The 22,330-nt window shown below is 59.2% G+C and overlaps 1 protein-coding gene across 1 annotated transcript in view; it reads right to left on the bottom strand.

Moving 5' to 3' along the window:
• Positions 1 to 3,486: 3,486 nt before the first annotated feature.
• Positions 3,487 to 22,330, bottom strand: part of ARHGAP22 (Rho GTPase activating protein 22) — a 298,466-nt gene continuing 279,622 nt past the window's right edge. Inside the window, exons 6-11 of the mRNA XM_023742109.1 lie at positions 18,080 to 18,287; positions 11,982 to 12,114; positions 10,832 to 10,905; positions 10,192 to 10,313; positions 7,368 to 8,244; positions 3,487 to 3,715 (exon numbers count right to left, since the gene is read on the bottom strand). Coding sequence (XP_023597877.1) covers positions 3,487 to 3,715; positions 7,368 to 8,244; positions 10,192 to 10,313; positions 10,832 to 10,905; positions 11,982 to 12,114; positions 18,080 to 18,287 — 1,643 coding nt within the window. The remainder of the gene's footprint in view (positions 3,716 to 7,367; positions 8,245 to 10,191; positions 10,314 to 10,831; positions 10,906 to 11,981; positions 12,115 to 18,079; positions 18,288 to 22,330) is intronic.

Genomic DNA, 22,330 nt, shown 5'->3' with positions numbered 1-22,330 from the left:
CTTTTCTTTCATATGCCCATTGCATACTTGCTTGCTCACTTCATTCATTCATTCATTCCCCACCTTCTTCCACAGAGGACTGGAGACAGCAGCTGTGTGCCTCCTACTTTTGGTATAAGATGGTATGGTGTGTGCTTGGCTTCTGATGGATGGAAGAACCTGTTACTCATAGCTCATAATTAACTATGCCTGGGAAGGATGCATTCAGTAAATGTTGGATGGGTTAGCTAATGTCTTCTACACCTTTTGCTATCCTCTGAAAACACAGTATTCATGGCCCTCACACGCAGGAACTGCATATAGCACTGTTAAGTGAGCAGGGGCTCTGTTGCCAGAACCAGAGTGGAATCCTGCCTTCCACCAGCTCCCCAGGTGCCCAGGTTGCTAAGTTGCCCAGGGGCTCTGTGGCTGTTTTCTTATCTGTGAAGCGGGGAGTTTAACATAACTTCACAGGTGTGTTCATACGTGTAGGCAGGGCCTAGTGAGCACTCGGGAATGTCGCTGCCATTGTCGTGACTGTCACCACCAGCCTCAGTAGACATTCTGGCTGTGGGAATGTTGGAAATCCTGGTTTTTAAAATCTAACATTAGGTATCCCTTTCCTGTCTCTTTGAATGGCAGCCATATCTTCAGGCAAACATACCCAGAAGAGTTGGATAATAACTACAGACTATTTTCTTTCTTGATCTGGTGTTGTGGAAGGAAAGAGATTCCAGTGCCTAAAGCTTCATGGGGTTGGGGCGCAACTGTCATATCTACTTAGTTAGAACTCCTGAGACCCCTCCCTCATGAGAACTACCGGAGGACTCGGAGGGAGGAGGCTGGGGCCCTGCTTCAAAAGGAGGGGAAGACCCAGTGAACACGTGTCATTGTGACTGGCTCCATTTGTTATCCACAGGCTGTGGACACGTGGGGACACAGATGGCGTTCAAATGCCTGTATGCAGTATGCTTCGTTCAGTAGCTAGTCCATCATTCAACAGCCATTTAAAACATCACACACACACATTCTTGAAAGTATATTCTAACTTAAAAAAAAAAAAAGTATATTCATTGGTCAGTCTTTTAAAGTTAGGCAACTTTTTTTTTTTTTTTGGTACAGGATTGCCAACTGAAGTGTATAAACCATACCATAATTCATCTTTTACAATTTTCAATTTTTTCCTTAAAGTCAAACACATTTTAAAACACATATGAAGTAATCTGAAGCAAATTTCTTATAGATTTTTACCAATTTTCCACTATCGAATAGTAACTTGCCATTACTAAAGCATTCAAGAAGGTATTCTTAGTAGATTTTCAAAGAATTAATTCCATGTCTTTCCACATTCATAATTCATTGATCTCCTGAGCATTAACTGATGTCATCACAGTAGTAGTGCAGCTGGAATCAACTGGCCTGGGAACAGGTAGGGTAAGTGTAACTCACCTGGGGCCAGCAGAAGTGGATGGGGTGGGGGTCGCTGGCCAGAGCTCGGCGGCCCAATGCTCAGTCTGCGGGGGCCATCAGAATGTTTCAGGGACCACATGGAGAGTGCGGTGAAGGAAAGTGTGGAACAGAACTTCTACTGAATGTTGGCAATTCCAGTCAGGTAAAAATGACCTTTGCAGATCCTGTTTCTCCCAGCAGGTAGCAGACACGGCTCATGAGCTGGTTTTGGCTCCTCCTTGTCAAGCCACTAACCTCCCTTTCATCCTGTGAAACCCTTTGGTCTTTTCTGCTCCCTTGATAGCCCAGTGGCATCTTCTCTCCAAGATCCAGCAGTGCAGGGAGGGTCTCAGTGGAACCCTAAGACGTACTGCCCACCTAACTTCTTGAGCCTCAGCGTCTCCTCCGAGAAGTGGGACCAATCCCTATCATACTGGCCTGTTTGAGAAATTCTTTCTCTCCTTGAGTAGAGAAGGAGGGCAGCATCTCACCTCTGGGGAAAACTCAGGTCACACAAATTGCTGGCGGGTGACTGCAGGGGCCATGAGTGGGGGCCATGTCGCTCTCCACCTGACCCCCCTTCCCCCAGCCCCCCAGTAGAGGTGAGATGCTGCCCTCCCTCCCAGTCCTCCAGTAGTTCTCATGAGGGAGGGGTCTCAGGAGTTCTAACTAAGTAGATATGACAGTTGCGCCCCAACCCCATGAAGCTTTAGGCACTGGAATCTCTTTCCTTCCACAGCACCAAATCAAGAAAGAAAATAGTCTGTAGTTACCATCTAACTCTTCTGGGTGTGTTTGCTGACATTGCTGCACAGTGCATAGTCAGGGGCCGACCAGCCAAGGATTCAGCAGCCCGGCTCTGGCCTGTGGCCTCGTCCTTCATGCCACACAGCCAGTGCTTCCCCGGACCAAGACTCTGGCCGCTAAGCATCAGCCCACTGAGCATCAGTCAGGTGGTGAGAGGATTTATATCTGATTCTAGGTAGACAGTGGGGCTGGACCTCAAGGACTTCTCCAGAGACTGTGGTTAAAAACTGGGTGCTTATGTGCCCCTGCCCCCTGCCGCGAGTCCACCGCAGGTTACTGCTCAGGCTGGCGCCGCCTGTGCCACAGTCCTCTGCCCAAAGCCACTTCTTAGTCACCCCAGAGGCTCAGCCGCAGCTCTGGCCTAGGCCTGCTGGATCACGGGGGCTGGGCAAGGCTGTCTGGGGAGATTCTCCCTAGTGCAGTGCTGAAGTCTGAGAGGAGCAGAGGGCTTCCAGGCTAGGACACTGGTGGCAGATGGGTATGGACAGAGGAGACAGACTAGCAGTGGGAAGGGAAGCTGGACAGTGCGAGGGGTGGGCTTCTCCACCTCAGCTCCACCCCAGCACCACCCCCAGGGTGCACAGTCCCTGCTGAGCTCCACTTCTGGCCCTGGCACGCGTGTGCACAGCACAGGAAGGCAGGTGATGTGGAAGGTGAGAGGGACACAAAGGGGCAGAGGCCCAGAGGAGGGGGAGCGAGGACAGGTGTCTGCCCCAGCACACGGGTGCTTGGCTGAGAGCCCACGATGTGCACGCGCCTGGCCTCCGTGCCCGCGATAGCACTGGCTCGAGCTTCTCGCCCCACTTCTAAACGCCCAGCCCGTCTGTCTGAGAGCAGCCCCAGGTGCCGGCCCTTCGAGAACCAGGCAAGGGCGCTTGGTGAGTCCCGTTTTGAGTGGCCACAAAGAAGGAGCCAGGCACCTGGGCATCATGTTTACAGAGCAGATTTAATAAAGAATGCAAAAGGTTCATGGTGGCCCCAGGTCCCGGGGAACTTGCCTGTGGCAGGGGGGAGGGAAGGCAGATGCTCGGCACTGCTCCCTGCTGACACCCAAGGTCCCTGCACGGTCAGAGCAGAGTCTGGACCCCCAGTGGGACGTCAGGACCTCTCGGGCTGGCTCCTGGGCACCCGGCACCCCAGTGGCCCCGTCCGAGGCCCAGGTAGCTGCAGCTCTGGCTCCTCCTGTGGGCCAGCTACCAGCACTGTGCAGGGGGGACCAGCCGCCTGGGGGCAGAAGCACTCCCCCTTCCCTTACTGTGGGGCTCGGGCACCTTTGTCCCCAACAGTCAAGCTCCCCAGGGTTGAAAAGAACTCCTCCATCTCCTTCTGCAGGAGCTGGTTTCTCTTCTCGGCGTCCTCCCGTGCCCGCTCCGAGTTCCTCAGCTTTATTTCCAGCATCATGTACTTTTTCCTCTCCTGGTCCAGTTCTTCTTCTAATTGTGACATGCGCTTCCTCAGGTCAGCACTACCTTCTTCAATTCTTAAAAATCAAGAAGAAAGACAGGTCTTAGGCTCTGGCCTGCTGGGTTGTCAAGTGTGGGAGGCGGCCGAGGCATGCAGGCAGATGAGCTGGTGAAAGCCAGGCTCTGGTGAGGTGCCTACAGAGGCCTTCCCCCCAACACCTCCCCTTGGCTTGTAATCCGGAAACACTCGACAGCCTTCAGCCCCAATCACCTGCCCCATTCGGGACTGATGTCAGGAGGCCAGAGCAGGACAGATGCCTCTGGGAGGGCGGTGAGGGGAGGGCAGGAGAGGTCTAAAACAGTTCCTCGCTTTCCTTTTCTGTGAGGCCCTGTGGGATCCAGACCCTCCTGCTGCCCCCCACACCCATCCCAGGCTCCAGCCAGTCAGTGACTCCAGGGAAGCCAACTTCAGCCTGACACTTCTCCCAGTCCCCCTCGTGCCCTTGGGAAAGCTGCTCTGGAGCCTCCCCAGCAGCTCCCATCAAGACCTCCTTCACGCCCCGCAGGGCCCACACCACCTTCTGTGGAGGTTCACATCACAATGTGCAAAAGTTCACACGTCCTTCCACCAGACTACAGACTCCTGTAAGGAGGGCAGGGATGGAGCCTGATGGTGTCTCTAGCCCTCTAGGCAGGCCCCTGTGCTAACAATGGCCGGTGTCCACGGGTTCCTGTGGAATGGCTGGCTGGCTTGATTCAGTTGCCAGCAAGGCCTCGAGTGGTGTCCAGTTCTTGCTTCATCTTTTCTGTCTCAAGAAGCAGGGGAAAATGACCTGCCCTTATTGGCATAGTGGTTAAGTGCTGTGGCTGCTAACCAAAAGGTCAGCAGTTCAAATCCACCAGGCGCTCCTTGGAAACTCTATGGAGCAGTTCTACTCTGTCCCATAGGGTTGCTATGAGTCGGAATCGACTCGACGGCAATGGGTTTGGTTTTGGTTTTTAGCTGCCTCCAGGCCTCGGTTCAGCCCCCACTTGCTCCAGCGACTTCTCCTTTCTGTCCAGGTCTCTCAGCTCTGCTGCACCCAGCACTCTCCCCTACTCCTCGGGGCTCTGGCTCAGGACCCCACTTCTCCCACCCTTCCTCTGCCTCATTCTGGATGACTGGCATCTGAGCTGACATGGCAGTGCCCACCACTCCACAGCCCCCAGCCATCGCTGTCCCTCTGATTCCTACCATGGGGAGCTGCCTGACCCCTAGAAGGGCAGCACTGTTACCTGTGAGATGTGGGCACAGCTGTGTACCAGGCTCTCACCCTCTCCACTATCCTGAGGACCTGTTCCAGGGAAGTCCAGGGACCTGCCCTGGACCAGAGAAGTGGCCCATGGCCCTGACACCATGCCATCTTCCTGTTGGCACAATCTCTAATTTTTCAACTGCTGCCCCTGGACCTTCTCACCCTTGTCTGCAACCTGGGTTATAAAGCTCTTCCTACTCTTACCCTAGCCTCATCCCACTTATCTACCCTACAGCCACACCTGAGTCCCTGGCCCACACCAATCCCTTTCCCCCTCAATCACCACGGACGAGCCAGCAGTCCCTAGTCCAGGGCTAGACACATTGTGGTTATCAAGCATCCTCTTTCTGAACACCCTCAACCTGTACCCTAGCGCCAACTCCTTCCCTCTTGCTGGCAGACAGGCCTCTCCATGCCTTGGAGCTCCTGTTCGTTCTCTCCTCTCTGCTGCGGCATGTCTACAAGGGCAGTCTACACATCCACCCCCTTCTCCTCACGCTGGCCTCCACCTACCTCTCCAAGGACACTTTTTTCCCAAAGGTCCTGAGAGACGGCATCGATCTGTCACCTGACCTTTATCTCTGTAGTTCCTTGGCTCCAAGGCACCAAGCTCTTTCCCATTTCTGATGGACCCTTGGGGGACATCTTCTCCTAACCCTGCTTGAGGACAGATGGCCTCCACTGCCTTGGGGCTCCCTCTGCCTGCAGCAGCGTTCTGCTCCCATGGCTGTGCCTCCTACTTGTGGATGGGTCTCCTCCAACAGCCAAGCTCTCCACCTTCCCACAAAACCACCACCCCATGAACGACCAAAGCTCACAGCACCAGAGGCCTCTCACAGCCAATTGCAGAACCACCGCCAGCTCATGTCCTCTGCCCCTGCCAGCCAAAGTGTCGTCCCCACTGAGCCGTGGCTCCTCGGCCTGTGGTGAGACCTGCCTACCCCGAGTCCTGGACCATCGCTGTGCTGCCTGTCTGGCCCCTGAACACAGCTCGGTCCCCCTACCCTCCAGCCTCACATCCCTCCTCTCCGCTCTTGCTGCACAGGGTCCTGGCCCATGCACGTGACCACCTCGCCCACAGCTGTGGTTTTCTTCCCACGACAATCTCATGGAAGCCCCGAGGGAAGCGGTAAGTACAGCACAATGCCTAGCGTACAGTGTGTGTCAGCAAATAGAATGCCCTGCCCCATCCAGGATGCGGCCAAGGCCAGCGTCCTCCATTCGTGAACAGGAAGCATGGAAGAGAGGAGGACATCACCTTCCCTTCAGCCAGAGCCCGCATCAAAAAGAAGACCCCCGCCAAGGCAGGTTGGGGCAGCTTGGCCTCCAGCATCCCCAACTGTGCCTCCCATCCCTGACCCCACCCTCCTGCCCCATGACCTTTATATGCTGGAGGCTCGCTCCAGAGCCTGGGGCTTAGACCTCGTCCCTTTCCCTCTACACCTACTGGCCTCGTCCCATCTCCAGATTTCCAGGCTAACGATGCCTCAGTTTATATCTCCCTCAACTGCATTCAAGGAGCCTGGGTGGCACAAGCAGTTGGTGCTCGGCTGCTAACCAAAAGGTTGGCAGTTGGAACCCACCCAGCAGCTCCACAAGAGAAAGACCTGGCGATCTACCTCCATAAAGAGCACAGCTGAGAAAACCCTGTGGAGCAGTTCAGCACGTGGTTGTCAGGACTCGGGCTGACAGCTGGCAGCTAACAACAATCTTGTTTATGGTCTCCGTGCCCCCTCCCCACCACTCTAAATAAGAATGGGGCAGAGACTTTGATCCATTTTGGCCCTGGCTGTGTCCCCAGCACCTCCAATGATGCCTGGCCCATGGCAGACCCTCAACAACTTCTGGGAATGAAGGAGTTAGCAGAGGCAGGTGTCCTGGGATGACGGCAAGGAGCCTGCCTCTCCACCTACCTCAGACTGGGCCAGCGCTGACCCATGTGAACACATGGATGGAATGCCCACTGACTGGGCAAGGGGCACCCCTCATCCTCCCCTCGGAGCCACAGCCCCCTTCCCCACCAAGGACTGCAGAATGACTCTGCTCTGAACCCCAATCCCGCTCCGAGCCCCCATCCCAGGTGCTCTGACCAGCTTAGGTGGTCAGACTGCCCCTTCACTCAGCAGAGTCCACAGTGGGCCAGGTCTGCAGCTGTTTGAGGCCCCTGCCAGGACACCTCCAAGCTGTCCCAGGGTGTTTTCCCCAGAAGGTGCTGGCTCCTGGGTCAGCTGCTCCCAGCCTGAGCCCAGCCTCCAAGAAACTTATTTCAGAGCAAGAGAGAATTTGGATCCTGGGGAGCCCTGGGGCCAGAGGCTGCTTGTCATGGCTGGAGCCTGGTAACCACACTTGCTCCTGGAGGCTGCTCACGCCTGCAGGCCACAGTCCACCCATGGGGAGGGGCTACCTCGCATGCCCCGGCACCACAGCTCTTTACCTTCTCATGCTTGTCTCATATTCAGTCCTTTGCCGGCACAGCTCTGCTCTGAGCTCTGTGATCAGGCCCTGGAGGGACTCGGGGCGGCAGGTGAGGTCCTGGCTGGGGCTGCTGGGGCCGCTTCTGCTGAGTCCCGCGCCTGCCTCGTCCAGGCTGTGGCCTAGCTCCGAGGATCTCTGCTCCTCACTGCTGCTGGGAAGCGGGGAGGGTTCCAGGGCCCACTCGGTGTGCAGGGAGCTGCGGGCAGATGAGTCACTGGCCCGGCAAGCCGTGCAGCTGCTAACTGAGCCCCTGGCTGAGGCCTCGCATGAGGACACCCCGGACCAAGCTGCGCTGGCCGTGCTGGGGGAGCTGGGCAGGAGGCCAGGCGGTGGCACGTTGTCGTAGGTGGACAGCCTCTGGGAGGAGCCAGAGTCCCGGAGCCGGTCCCCCAAGGAGGCCCGGCGGTGGCTGCGCAGGGAGGACAGGCCGTTCGTGAGCCAGTTCCCACTGCAGGAGACAGCAGGCATCTCCAGGGCCGAGCCACTTCCCTTTGGGCTGGCTGGCCGGGGCCCCGACTGCCGGAAGGAACACCTCCAGTTTGGCAGAGTCTGCACTCTCTTCCCAAAACTGGTGGCAGCCGGGCCTGAGGGGGAGGCCCTTGCAAGAGCCGCCACAGTGGCCCCATCCAGAGATGAGGTTCTCTGCGAGGGCAGGCCAGGGGCACTGGGGCTGCCGGGATCCCCCGGGCTATCCCTCGTGACCTCCTCAGAGCCCCAGCCCACTGTGCGCTGGGGGCCCCCCTGTGGGGAGGCCAGCCCCACCGTGGCTGTCGCTGTGAAGAGCTGACTGTGCCTTCGGATCAGGACGGTCATCAGGTGCTGGACCAGGGAAGTGCCTGCCAGGGAGAGAGAGCAAGACTATCTCACAGTCCAGGGCTGCCAGCCAAGCTGGAGGAGCTGCCTGACACCCAGGAATGCTGGACCCCTGCGGCCAGCAGACTGCCTCTCAGCAAGGAACTAGCGAGGGCTTCTGCCTGGCCCCCAAAGAAGCCTGGGTGCTGCAGCCTGCCCACCACGGGCTCCCACAGCAGGCGGTAGACAGAGGAGCGGGCCCGGAGCCCTGCCCTGGATGTAGAGCCTGCTAGCACCAAGGACCACGGCCTCCGCTGCCTCACAGGGGCCCCACCTCCACTCCATCCCCACAGTGCCCATTAAGGTTTCTGGGTGGGTGCTGGCAGGGAGGGGCTGGAAGCCAGGCCCTGGAGCCTCTTGGCTGCCCCGCGTCACTGCCCTGCTATACCAGGACAGGCCCAGCCTCAGGGTTACAGCTCAGCATGGGTGCAGGAACCATGGCTGTGCCCCATTCTCCATGCTGTGCTGGGCACTGGCATAGGACGGAGGCTGGGCCTGCCTCGGAGGTGCTGTGAGGGCACATGCATACACACACACACACACACACACACACACACACAATCCCCCACAATCTCACACAATCCTGCACGTGCACACACACGCTCACACATGCATACGTAAATCCCCCCACAATTCTCACGTGCACACACACACACGCAGTCCTGCACACACGTACACTAACACACCTACACAACCCTACACACACACACAATCCCACAATCACAATCTCACAGAGACAATTCTACATACAACACACAATCCCACACACACAGTGACACAATCACATACACAATCACAAGGCCTCCAAGGCCCCCCCAGTCCTGGGGACTCAGCTCATGTGGATTGTGGGGGGTCAGTGATGGAAGTGGGCACTGGGGAAGGATCAAGCTGTTAATCTGGCTCACTCTTCATGGTGCCCACAACCAAACAAGGGGCCAGAGACTGGGCAGGTTGTCAGGCATAAACAAGGTTGAGTACCTGGGGACACCCTCCCACTGAAGGTAACCAGGAATCCTGGAAAAAGTAAAGGAAGGAATTCTTAGGCTGAGAAATGAGGTGAAGCAGGAGCTGGGAGAAGGAGAAAGCCAGCCCTTGCCCTCAGGGCGTCCACCCAGCCAGCCAGGCTGAGCCAGGTTTGCCTGGCCTCCCAGTGAGAGCGCCCCCAAAGGCTGCACCTCACCCACCCTCACCACCTCCACCGTCGTGCACAGCAGGACAAGAGGCTCTGCCCTCCACTCGCCCAGCACTGGGCAGTGTTGGTGACCACATGAGCCCTCAGTGGGGACTCAGACTCCCCGTCCGCTGGGCTGTGGTCCCACGACAGTCTTTGGCAGGGCCTCTGACCTGTGCTTGACTGGCCACGCGCCAGCCGGCACCTGCACCCTGGTAAGTCTGGGTGACCAGTCTCTGCTGAGGCAGCTCACCTCTCCTGGCCTCAGTTTCCTCATCTGCTAACCAGGGGCAGAACCACAGCATCGCTGTGGAGCTTAAGGCGAGGTGACAGAAAGAAGCACTTAGCAGAGTCCTGCAGACAGAGCTGCTGCTGCGCCTCCATTTTTGTTATTTTACCATGTTCGGTTATTTGTTATAGAACAAATCTCCTCAACGTCTGGGAAGCTCTGACACCCAGGAGCCCGTGACAACTACTTAATTTCAAAAGTAAAGTGACAGTGTCTGTGCACAAGGCCCTGACCACGGACCTCTCCTAACCTCGCTTACTGGGGCTGTTCTGCCACCTAACGGCCCCCTGTTACCACCTCAGGTCAGACTGCCTCTTCCTTTGACAGCTGGACCCCACGGGAGGAGGGTTGGGGGCTAAGTCTAAGAGCTCCATGGAGTCGCAGAGATGGAGGTGTGTGCTGCCTGAGCCTCCCTTGCTGGCCTGACCCCTGTGCCCGGGAGCAGCGCACACACTGACCCTCCCACATTACCTTCCATGAGGGTCACCGGGTCTTCCACCTGGGGCCGAAGGATGTTGGGTCCGAACACAGTTGCCAGGTTCTGGACGCTCATCTTGTTGACGTCAGAGTGAGACTGGACCTCGTCCAAAAATCTGCAGAGGAGGACGGGCTACTGTCTGAGGAGGCAGATCCCGATGCTGGGGATGCTGGGGGCTGCCTGGCCTGCACGCCAGTCACACCCACACATGGCTGGCTGGGCACTGCCAGCTCCCTGCCAGGCCTGAAGAGGGGTCCATGATGGCCGGCCGTCAGAGGCAGAGGCCGGGGGGCAGGTCCGTTGTCGGGTGTGGGGGAGTTCTGAGAAGGAGTCAAGGCACAGTAGTTTTCCACCTGCAGAGGCCGCATGGCTGGGGGTGGGCTGCTTCACCAGGCCCCTCCAAAGCCCAGTCTAGTGAACTGAGCCCAGAGCCTGGGGGTGGGGGTCGGGGGGCAGCGAGAAGCCCTTCCCTTTAGGAGTTACCCACGCAGGACTGTTTAGAACTATCTGGTCCCCCATGGCTGGTCAGCTCCGTCAGCACGGTGGATCAGCGTGGGGCAGGCGAGTGGGGGGTGTGGGGCCAGAGCGCCAGGAGGGTACGCGCCCACCCTCCCTCCCCTGAAGACCACTTACTTGCAGATGTATCTGAGCAAGTTATAGTTCGCGGGAGGAAGGTCATTCACCTGTTTGGCCAGCTCCAGAGTCCCCTAGAGAGTGAAAGAGAAACACAGAGCTCCGTAAGGCCAGCCTGAGGCCAGGCCTCTCACAGGACCGAGTCGGGGGTATCGGGGGAGGAGCCCTGTGGCAAAGTGGTTAGAGCTCGGCTGCTAACCAAAAGGTTGGCAGTTGGAATCCACCAGGCGCTCCTTGGAATCCCTACGGGGGCAGTTCTACTCTGTCCTGTAAGGTCTATGAGTTGGAATCAACTGGGCGGGGGTGAGGGAGTGCCTCTGCAGAGCCACAGAGGAACATCAGGGTCATGGCTCAGCTACTTGCCAAATAGCACTTCTCACCTCCCCCGGCTGCTGGCCCAGGGCTGCAGCAGAGCCTCGGGCGGGGGTCTGGGGCCTCTGCCCAGGAGTGGTCCCCAGTGCCTCCAGGAAGGAAGCAGCATATAAATGAAAAAAAGATGGCTTGGTGGCCAGGGCGTGGGGGAGGCAGTGGGGTGCGTGCACCTATGTGATAGCCCAGAGTTGGACACCCGGGACTGGCAGGATTGTGGCCTGCTTCTGGAAATAACTGTCCCCTCCCAGGGAGCAGGGCAGGCAGAGGGAGGGCCCCCATGGAGGCTGTGCCCAGGCCCTGGGAGCTTGAAAGCCCAGGTGAAGGCAGGTCCTTACAGGCTTGGCGTGCGGGCAGGGGTGACCCCTCTCTGGGAGGGGCTGTGTCGGCGTGTGGGCAGGGGTGACCCCTCCAGGCGGGGCTGTGTCGGCGTGCGGGCAGGGGTGACCCCTCTCTAGGAGGGGCTGTGTCGGCGTGTGGGCAGGGGTGACCCCTCTCTGGGAGGGGCTGTGTCGGCGTGTGGGCAGGGGTGACCCCTCCAGGTGGGGTTGTGTCGGCGTGCGGGCAGGGGTGACCCCTCTCTGGGAGGGGCTGTGTCGGCGTGTGGGCAGGGGTGACCCCTCTCTGGGAGGGGCTGTGTCGGCGTGTGGGCAGGGGTGACCCCTCCAGGCGGGGCTGTGTTGGCATTGGAAGCACTCGTGCCCAGGCCCCGGAAGCTGGGCCCCCTCCCCGTGCCGCCTGGCCAGCCTGCTTCCCAGATGGGTCCCCAAGAGCCACTAACCTCCCCCTCGTCCTTGGTGAGCAGCTGGGCGCAGCTGAGGAAGTCCTCATACCTGGCGAAGGGGACCACTGGCTCGGGCAGCTCCCGCAGGTAGAGCTTCAGCAGGGAGGCCACTGTGTGCACGTCGGTCGTGCTGTTGGTGGGGGACACACCCGAGGCCTGGCACGTCAGGGGCCTTCAGGGTGACCAGCCTCCCCCAGGGGCAGCCTCTGCCCTCCCCCGTGTGTGTGCGGGGTTGGGGGACCTACAGGCAGGGCAGGAAAGGCCCAGCCCTGCTTCCAGGGCAAGCAGACAGGGCTCAGTGGGGTGGGGGACCGAGGCCCCGCGGCCATCCCAGCCCAGGAAAACCCATCGTGTCAAAGGCGCTCGCTCGGGAACCCCAAGTCCCGTCTCAGTGTCAGCCAGGGAGGCCAGGGCTCCCTCACAGCCAGTGTGGGACTCATGTCCACATCACTGCTGCCAAAACCGCAGAGCCCCACAGGGCGCCGCACTCTACCCCCAGTGGCCACAGAGGGCTAGAAGACCGTGCTTGCACAGAGGAGGGGTTCCATGAGAGCGGCTAGAGAGCAAGGTGGAGGGGAAGTACCTCTCCCCTGGGGCCTGGCAGCCACCCCTAGGGTCCTCTGCAGGTTGACTGGGGTGCCGCCCCACTCCCTGGGATGAGAGCGGGAACCCAGGTGCAGCTGTCTGTCGGAACTAGCACCGGGGCTTGCTGAGGCACGGGACTTGTTCTAGGCTCCTCCAAGGCTGCCCTGAGCCACATCCCGTGCTTCCTCCCCTTCCCGGGCCCACCCTCTATGGCCTGGCCCTCACACCATGCACGGCTCTGGAGGGCACCTCTACGGAGAGTGAGATCTCCAGAGTCCAGCTGCCCAGGCTGGGGCAGGGTCAGAGGTCAGGGCCTCTCCCCCCGCACCTCTGGGTCCCTGTTCTCACTACAGGGACTGGGCTTCTGTGCTCATCACCCCACCTCTAGTGCCCCAGGGCCCTGGGCACCCACTCCCAGGCTCAGGCCTCACTGGCTCCTGCTCTGCTCTGAGCTTCGCAGGCTGAAGTGGGCCCACAGGGAAGGCCGTGGCTCTGGAGGCAGCCTCTCATCTCAGGGCCTGGACTACAGGTGAGACACCTTCGACAAACCTGCATCCGGCTGGGCCTGGGCCCCAGATTTGAGCTTCGGGCCTGCATTTCCCTCACGGCAGGTGTGTGGGAGAGTGGTCGTGGCATTAACACGCCTCCTGGCCCTGGCCGAGTCCTGTGCTGGTCTCGCTGTGGTCAGCCCTGGGGTCACTTCCAGTCTTGGCATTTGGGATTCTGGGGTTCCATGTGCCACATGCACCCTAAGCCCACACACCAGAGCCCCAGCCAGGCTGCCCCACCTCTCCCTGCCCCCGCTGTCATGCCTTCTCCACAGGCCCATGCCACCACTGCCTCCTCCTGGCCATCTCTGCTGGACATCCCCCTTCCTGGGCGCTTACAGGTACAGCAGGTGCCCAGACTCGAGCGCAGGGGCCCTCGTGCACTGAGGCCTCAGTGGTCCTGGCAGCAGCTGCTGCATGGGTGAGGCAGCAGCAAAGGAACGTCCTCCGAGGCGGCAGGCAGCCAGGGGAGAATGTTCAGGGAGTGGGGGAGTTTCCAGGGGAGCACTGGAGAGGTCCGGGCAGGGACACAGACCTCGGGGAAATCGGACTGAGTCTGGGGGCAGAGGCTGGGCAGGGCACACCTGTGTGCTGCCTTGGGTAAGGGACATGGGGTGTCTCAGCCTCACTTACGAAATGTCTGTGAACACACTGAGGGCAGCAACAGGGAGCAGGAGGCAAGAAGCTGGCCTCTGCTTCTCGGTTAGTCATCCAGGGAGGAGGGGGCTCAGGGAAGGCAGAGGGGCTCCGGACGGCACCCCATGCCTGCACCTGCCCCCACTCACCCCGGGCCTCCTTCCCCCACCCCTGGGATGCTCCCCCTTGGCCACTGACTCCCAAACCTGGCTGCTAAGCAGAATCACAGGGGAGCTTTTCAAACATACAGATTCCTGCTCCTGACGTCCAGGCGAGGAGCAGGACGTCAGAACTGTCCTTCTAGAGGCACCCAGCTGAGGCTGAGGGGCAGCAGGATCAGGATCGGCTGCTCCTCCCAGGGCATCAGGACCAAGCCCGCTCCCAGGCCAGTCCACTAGCCCCAGCTGCAGTCTGAATGGCCACACCCAGGGTCCTTTCCCCTCCTGGTCCTAGTCTGCCTGTTGAACAGCCCCTGGAGAGGGGGCCACTCTCACCATCAATGCCCACAGAGCCCATTTAATACCCTGTGTGTGAACTCACACACTACATCACAATTCCTTTTTGCCTCTTCTACCCAGTGAACTGTGAATCCCTGAGGGTTGCTGTTTCTCCGACTTTGCTGTCAGGACCACCTGGGCACCGTCTGAGACACAAATTCCAGGCGGGCAGGGCAGGGGAGGGTGGGGAAGTTTCAGCAGGTGCCCGGGTTGGGTGTGATGGTTCATCTCCACACCTCTGGGCTGGATGCTAAGGCCTGCCTGAAGCTCTGGACACGACGCTTCCTCCCTCCATCCAAACCCACCGAGCCTCCTGCCGGGAACACGTGTCACCTTCACACAGGGTCCTGCTGCTTCCTTCTTTTCTTCACAGATGGGACCCACGCTCCAAACGCAGGGCAGAGGCCCCTCCTCTGAGATGCCTCTGGGATCCCCCACTGAGGTGGCTCCCCCTTCCCAGTCTCTCTCCCGCCCCTCGGCGAGATGGCGGCTCAGACGTATCTACTCCGCAGGCTCTCGGGAGCCACCTCCAGCGCCTCTCAACAGCAGCCTTCAGGTGGGCGAGGGGCTAAACTAGATGACTTGGCACGGCCTGGGGCACGATGGCTGCTGGGGCTTAGTCTCCCTCTCCCATCACAGTGGATGCTGTCTGGGCCCCTCCCCACGCGCAACTATCCCCCCAGAAGGGCAAGGAGAGAACACCCACTAGTGCACAGGGTCACATCACTGATCTTCACGACAACCCCAGGAGGCTGGCATGTTTGGGCTCACTTTACAGATGAAGAAAATGAGGCATAGAGAACTCGGTCACGGGCTTGCTGGTGGCCGCGCGGCCTCCGGACCACTGCTCTGGAGCTTGTCTGTCTGAACCTGGACCAGTGACGGGCAGCGTGGCCTCGCCATAAAGTATGGACAGAGATGAGGCTGCACGTATGACTTGCTTATCACTGCCCAGGGGCCAGGCCTGTCTGTGGGGCAATAAACTGCTGCCCCCGGCAATGTCTGGGCATCATGGGCAGGGGGGTGCTGGGCCTGTGGGGTCAGGCTAGGACCTGAGGTAGGGAGGGGCTGCAGGACTAACCCCCCAGTTTTAAAGGGCTGCCCCGCTCAGGGTGAAAGTCCTCTGAGAGAGGTGGGGGTTGGGGGGTGGCATCCCCTTCCAGTTTCCGGAACACGCCAGTCAAAGTGTTGAGCGTCCAGAGGTCAGAAGGAGACCAGGGGGTGGCTGAGAGCAGCTGGGCGGGCAAGGCCACAGAGCTGAGGAGTTCCACGATGCTGCTCTTCTAAGCCCCGGCCAAGGCAGACGTGTGGGACTGGACAGGGCAGCTGACCTTTGACCCATGCCCCTTCAGGGCTAGGCCTTCATCAGGGCCCGGGACGTGGAGACGGAGTGCAGGAGGCAGTGGGACAAAGGGAGGAGCTGCCTAGGGCAGGCGGGCTGGCGGGCGCTGACTGCTCACTGGCACTCGCCACCCGTTGCCTTAGTCCCTTCACAGATGCAGAAACCCAGGCTCCGAAAGAGACAAAGGGCTGCCCACGTGCACTTCAGAGTGAGTGAGAGACACCTCAGCATACCTCTCAGCCGCTGAGCAACTTCCCATGCACCGGTTCCCTGCGCTGGCCCCAGTGCTGCTCCCCAGCTACCAGCTGTCCCTAGGAGTCCCTGCTGCGGCATGTACCCCACCGTCACACAGCTCAGGCGGCCCCTTCCAGTTCTTCCAGGCCCAGCTGCTCTCGGCCGCCCCCTGGTCTCCTTCTGACCCCCAGACGCTCAGCACCTTGACTGGCGTGTTCCGGAAACTGGAAGGGGATGCCACCCCCCAACCCCCACCTCTCTCAGAGGACTTTCACCCTGAGCGGGGCAGCCCTTTAAAACTGAGGGGTTAGTCCTGCAGCCCCTCGCTACCTCTTTTCTCTCCTTCACAATCAAGCTGCTCGACAGAATCGTCCACCTCCCGTCTCCACGAGGCCCCTCCAAGTCCTCCTTCTGCACAGTCCAGCCTCTGACCGCAGCCCACCGACTGTTCAGGCAGAGATCCCTGGCCACCGACTGTGCCTGCAGACCGGACTCACTGACCTTGGGCAGCCTGGGCCAGCCTTCCCTCGATGCTCGCCATGCCTGCTGCCCTCCTCCCTCTCTGCTTCCATTGCCCCCCTCCTCTGTCCTGTCCTCATGCTCTCCTGGGTGCCCACGGCTGCCACACTGAAGCAGGATTCCCAAACCTGCATCTGCCCCAGACTCCTCTCAGGGTCCTGGACCCAAGTGTCCCTCTGGCTATTGGTCGCCTTCCTCAGACTGCCCCCGGCACACCACACCAAACAGGTCCCAAGCCGAGCTCCTCAGAGCCTTCCCCGGCGGTCATTTTCCTCCAGAGCAGTCGGGGAGGGGGCCCATGGCAACTAGGGCCAGGAGGAAGGGCTGGGCCCCAATCCTATCCCTGAAGAGCCCCAATGTCAAGGAGGTACTGTTGGTTCCCAGGAACCAGAGAGACAAGCAAGCACAGGAGGCAGCATTGTTTGAAGCCATCTCGAAACCCTAGCCCAGGGCCGTACAGGCACAGGATGAAGAGCCCCGGCTGGCAGAGGTTCAAAATGGACCACAAGCTCACAGAGAGTCAGCATTGTGCAGGGGTTTCATGAGGCTCCAGAAGAACGGACCCTGTGTAGCCTTGGTTAAGCATGTGGCTGCTAACCAAAAAGGTCAGCAGTTCGAATCCCCCAGCCGCTCCTTGGAAACCCTACGGAGCAGTTCTACTCTGTCCTATAAGGTCGCTATGAGACGGAATCGACTTGACAGGAATGGGTTTGGTTTTTGGGTTTGTGTTCCTTCCCTGGGCAGACCTCACGTGGGGTGGAACTGACAAACTCTCCTGGCTGCAGAGATGGGTCTAGGAGAAGGTGGCGGAACTGAGGGTGTTCTGCCTGAAAGGAGAAGCCCTGGGAAGGCCAGGGCTGCCTGAGGGTACCAATGGCCCATCCTGGGGCAGTGGGGGCCTCATCTGTCAGGGCAGATCCAAGAAGAAAGGGCAGAAGCTCCAGGGAGCTGGGGTTGGCATGACACAGGAAGAACTTTCTATAAAAAAGGGTCCCATAATGGGTGGAGTCCTCTTAGGGAGAAGAGAGCACCCCACCACCCTATGGCGAGTCACACCTCCCCTAATCTTAGCCCCTAAGTGAAGCTGCCTCCCCCCAGGGGGTGGAGCACAGAGCCTGGATGAGCCACAGGGATGGTTCAGGATGGTCATACGGCCCGGGGCAAGTGGAGGACACTCAATTCCAGGGCTCCACCCCTACCCTGAAACCCAAGAGGATGTGGGTAGGAGCTGTGGCCACCATGTTACCACTGAGCTGAGCCTGGGAATGAGTCAACCCAGAGGAAGCTGAGCCCAGACTGACCCTGGAGAATGCCCTGAGTCCTGGATTGCACGCTGAACAACTCTACGGTGCCAGCCAAGAGAAGCCCTTCTCCGCTTCTGTCAGGGTCGGTTTTCAAGCATTTGCAGGGGAAGCAATCCCAATGGATATGGGTGAGCCTCATTTACAGCGGCCTCCATCCTGAGCAGGTGGCCAGCCTCTGAGAAGAAGGCCAGGTCCATGGTAGTGGTTTGGTGCTCTGCACTCCGCCTGTCTGCAGGCTTCCCGAGCACGAGACACGTGGCAGCTGTGACAGTGCTGGGAGCCATCGGCCCACCTTCCTGTTGCCAGACTTCCTGGGCACTAGCCTGGCCCTGTCTGTCCACTGGAGCTGGTGCCCTGGGGAGGAGCCCCTGCAGGGAGGGGATGACAGGTGGCCCCATCTGTCTCCCCCCAAGCTGAGGCCAGAGCTCACCTGTCAAACAGCGGCTTCTCCCCGCAGTCAAAGGAGTCCTGCAGGTCCCTCACCAGGTTGGCCTGGCCCGGCATGCGGAAGAGGCCTTCCTCAGTGAGCCCGTGCTCCCGGAGGAAGTCCACGCATTGCTCCACCAGCAGCGGTGCCTGGCGGGGGCCGTACTTCCGCTCATGGTGGACTGTGTCCTCCAGGTGCTGCCCAAAGATCCCTGGGCACAGAGAGGATGGGGTCATACCCTCTGCTGCCCAGATGAGAGGCAGAGGGCACGCAGAACAAGAGAGGGCTGGGGTGCTGCTAGGGGGCCAACAGGGAACTGTGAGGGCACATGCCAGGAGGCTGGGCCTCGGGCAGTCCGGGCAGAGGGTGGGGGGGAGGGAGTGGTGAGCATGCAATCTAGCCTGTTTTGCAGAACCTGTCCGAGCCCGAGGAGCAAGTGGCCCTCACAGAGTGTCTGTTATGCATTGTACTGATTGGTATTTATGCACCAGCAGTCTCCAAACAGGAGTGGCTCACACTGAAACGCTCAGGACTGTTTTCACCAAAAGACACACACTAGAATGTTCACAGCAGCGCTCCTTGCCAACAGCTCCTTGCCCACCAGCCATGCAGTGGACAGATAACTGTGCTACACCAGCAGAATACATACCACACCAGAATGGACAAAGCACGGCTCCCTGGGCCCTTTAGCATACTAATACAGAAAACGTAATCATGAGCACACGCTGCAGGAGCACACGCTGCAGGACCCCACGTAGTCACGTACACAAACCGACCAAACCCATCTGTGCTGTTAGAGGTCAGCACACGGCCACCTTGTGCGAGCAGTGACTGCAGGGGCCTGTGGGGCTCTGGGGTGCTGGTAAAGGCCTAGGCCCGGACCTCAGCACAGGTTACCCAGCTGTGTTCACCTTGGGAAAATTTCCTGTATGGTACATACAAACAACATTTACAGCCAAAAAAACAAAATCAGGAAGGAAAACAGCTAAGATACTAACACAGGACAAGACAGCAAATGACAGAGAGGGGTGGGGGAGAGAGGAGGAAGAGGGCAGAAGAACGTGACTGCGAAAACGTACGTCAACTAAGTCTACATCTGGGCTAAGAGGCTCCTGGTAGTCCAGACAAAAAGGGAAAGAGATGCGATCTATAGATCTTGTCTCGCAGGGAGAGCACCAACACACTTCCAAGGGAAGAAGACGTCCCCCAGCTCTAGGAGGTCTTTGGAGTGTCCGACATCTTTAATATTCAGGATGCAAAGGCCTCCCCATGGGGGCTTCCGGGGCCAACGCTCCATCCTGTCCAGGCAGTTGTGTGGTCCCAGACAGATGTAGCCCAGAGGTGTGGATGGTGAGCCAGCACGGTGAGGGGTTCAATCCACCCCTGCCCTGAGCAGTGGCAGGGCCCTGGGAGTCTACCAACGACCACACACAATGGCTGCTTTGAAATTAGATACACCAGTCCCCAATACAGTGCCTGGCACAGAGCTGGGCCCAGCCAATGTTTCCCCTGCTCTGCTTGCCCAAAGACAAAGCAAACGGAAGCTGGAGGGTGAAGAAAATGCCCGCATGGGGTGTTCCAGATGGATATCATCTACTTTAGGGAGGACGTGTGTGTGATGAGTGTGTGTGTGTGTGAAAGGAGTGTGTTAAAATAGCTAACACAGCATCGAAGTGCCAAGTGCTCTTGTTCTAAGCACTTTAAAAATGCATTTAATCCTCACACGACTCGATAATGGGGGGTGATTACTACTACCAGGAGTCTCTGGATGCAAATGTTTAACGCACTAGGCCGCTAACTGAAAAGTTGGGTTCAAGTCCACCCAGAGGTGCCTCAAAAGAAAGGTCCAGAGATCTACTTCCAAAAAATCAGCCATTGAAAACCCTGTGGAGCACAGTCTACCAACACACGTCGGGTCACCATGAGTCGGGGTCAACTTGATAGCAACTGGTTTACTACTATCACTGTCTGCGGCATTACCATTCTGGCTTTTCAGATGAACCAACTGGGGACGCGGTTTAACATGCTCAAGTGCACACAGGAAGCAGCAGAAGGCAGACATGGGGAGCCATGCCTGCCAAGCCCAGAGGCATCTGCTGGGACCTCAAATGAGCAGGCTGAGGAGATACAGGGGAAGTGCCCCTGGGAGCAGAAGGCCCCCAAAACGGGAGGGGCTAGCCTGGCATTGCACCCTCAGTGACCCCCCACATGTCCTTCCAGGCTGCTCTGGGAAATGCTGAAAGGATTAATGAGACGCCCCCTCAGTCACAGCATCCCACACACCAGGGACTCCAGCTGGGTTGCCACAAACCTGCTGAGAGTTGCCCAGAAGCCCTCCAAGTGCTGATCTGCCTGGCATGAGGTTTGGGCTCGGGTGGGACACAGGCAGGCAGCTGATGTTCAAGGCCACCATGATTCTGATCTGCACCAGCACTGGCCTGGGTTCCCGTCTAAACCACCGAGGAGTGGAGTGACCCCCGCCCTTTGCAGAACCTCAGTTTCTCCATCTATAAAATGGAAGTGATCATCCCCCTTTGAGGGGCGCTGTGAAGATGAGACTGTCCTGCCCCACCCCCAGCACCGCCAGGCCTGGGACTGACCCCATGTGCCCAGCATAGCTGCACAGCTTGCATCCATCCTTGCACAAGCTCCAGGAGCAAGCCTCCCCCTCGCTGACCCCCTCAGAGGGGATGAGTCTCAAGGAGCCCCAAGGAAAGCCCAAGGGAGTTCCTTCCCAGCTGTTCTCCTGCTGGAGGCAAAGCGTCTGCGCTCCCCACCCCCAGCCATGTCTCCCTGGCAGGGCCTGGCCCGCCGGGCTGAATGCCCTCAGCCCTCATGGCACTTCCCAGAAAGAACCTTGCCAGAAACCAGTTCCAGTGGGTTTGTCAGATCCCTGGAAGCCCTGCCAGCGTGTGGGTTCCTCGAGGTCCCAGCCCACGCTTTTCACAAAGCACCAGCTCTGCCACCAGAGTGGAAACTGGCAGCTGCTGCCTTTCCTCTTGGATGAACCTCCTTGGAAGGGCCTCCTCCCCTTCACCTGCTCCAGGCCAACCCCCGTGTAGCATCTCTCCCCAGCTTCGTTCCCACGGAGGAGCCGGAGGCCACAGGCCCCCAGGCAGACCCTGACCTGGGTGACCTTGGGCACGGCCTCAACCTCTGAGGCATGCATTATGCTACTTCACAGGGAGAGAGCACCTGGGAGAGAGCCTGGCCCAGCAGGCACACGGTAGCAGGTGCTTTCTGCAGATCCAGGAGAGCAGGGCCCTAGGGTGGGGGAGGAAGACTCCCACCCCAGGGCCCCAGAAGGAAAGAGAGGTAGCTGGGACTCCTTCTTGGAGCTGATCCTGTTCTGGCCAAACTCGGGCTCTTTGAAGTCGGGGGCAGGTGGGGGGAGTGAGACCCAGAGTCAGGTGATAGATGCTATGAGGAAAAGATTTCTAAAATTCCCTTTGGACTCACAAACTGTGGGCAATTCCATCCAGCCTTCCCTTGGCCCCAGCCTTTCCTGCTCTCCCTTCTCTTGTCCCCAGGATACCAGCAGTCTGTCCATCCACCAGTCCCTCGGTCACCCTTCGATAACTCTCGCACCTGTGCCAGGCCCTGTTCTCGGTCTTAGAGGGCCTCGCCGCTGCCCCGAGGCAGGGCCCCATACGGGCTGTCCCCTGCTGAAAACACTTCGGTGCCTCCCCCTGTCTACCCAGGCCTCACCAACCTCAGCTGCCTTTCAGCGGAGAAACGACCTGAAAGGCAAAAACCACCTGGGTGGAAGTTCTGCGGGGCGCTCCGGGGCCCCAGGGCAGCAGTGACTCCCTCCCTGTTGGCGGTGTCCAGCCGCAAACGGGGCACAGCGGCCTTCCTGAGGCGCAGGGAGGCAGTGATGGGGCCAGACTGGATTTGGGTTCAGTCAGCCCAGGGTTTCCTCCGGCTCGGTCCCCTCAATAGCCGAGGGGGCCCTCTGCACGTCCCCGAGTCTCTCCCACACTCAACTTTCCTCATCTCTGCACGCAGACGCCCAGCTTCCAGGCAAATTCGGGGAGGCCAGGCTCTTAACGCGCCCCGGCCTCTGCCCTTTCTCTCGAACTGGCGCGCCCCTCGCACCCCCAGGTCAGCGAACGGTGCCGCTTCCCCCACCGCGCACAGCTCGCCCCGGCATCCGCAGCCCACACCTCGTCCTCCCCGGGGGCCCCGCCGGGCCCGAGGCGCATGCGCTGCGCTCTAGGCGCGGGCCGCGCTCCCCCCGGGTCCGAGCGCGCT

The sequence above is a fragment of the Trichechus manatus genome, unplaced genomic scaffold (genome assembly GCF_000243295.1).
Source record: "Trichechus manatus latirostris isolate Lorelei unplaced genomic scaffold, TriManLat1.0 scaffold00200, whole genome shotgun sequence".
NCBI lineage: Eukaryota > Metazoa > Chordata > Mammalia > Sirenia > Trichechidae > Trichechus > Trichechus manatus.
Note: the sequence above shows the minus strand (reverse complement) of the source record. Positions and strands in the feature narration are given on the sequence as shown.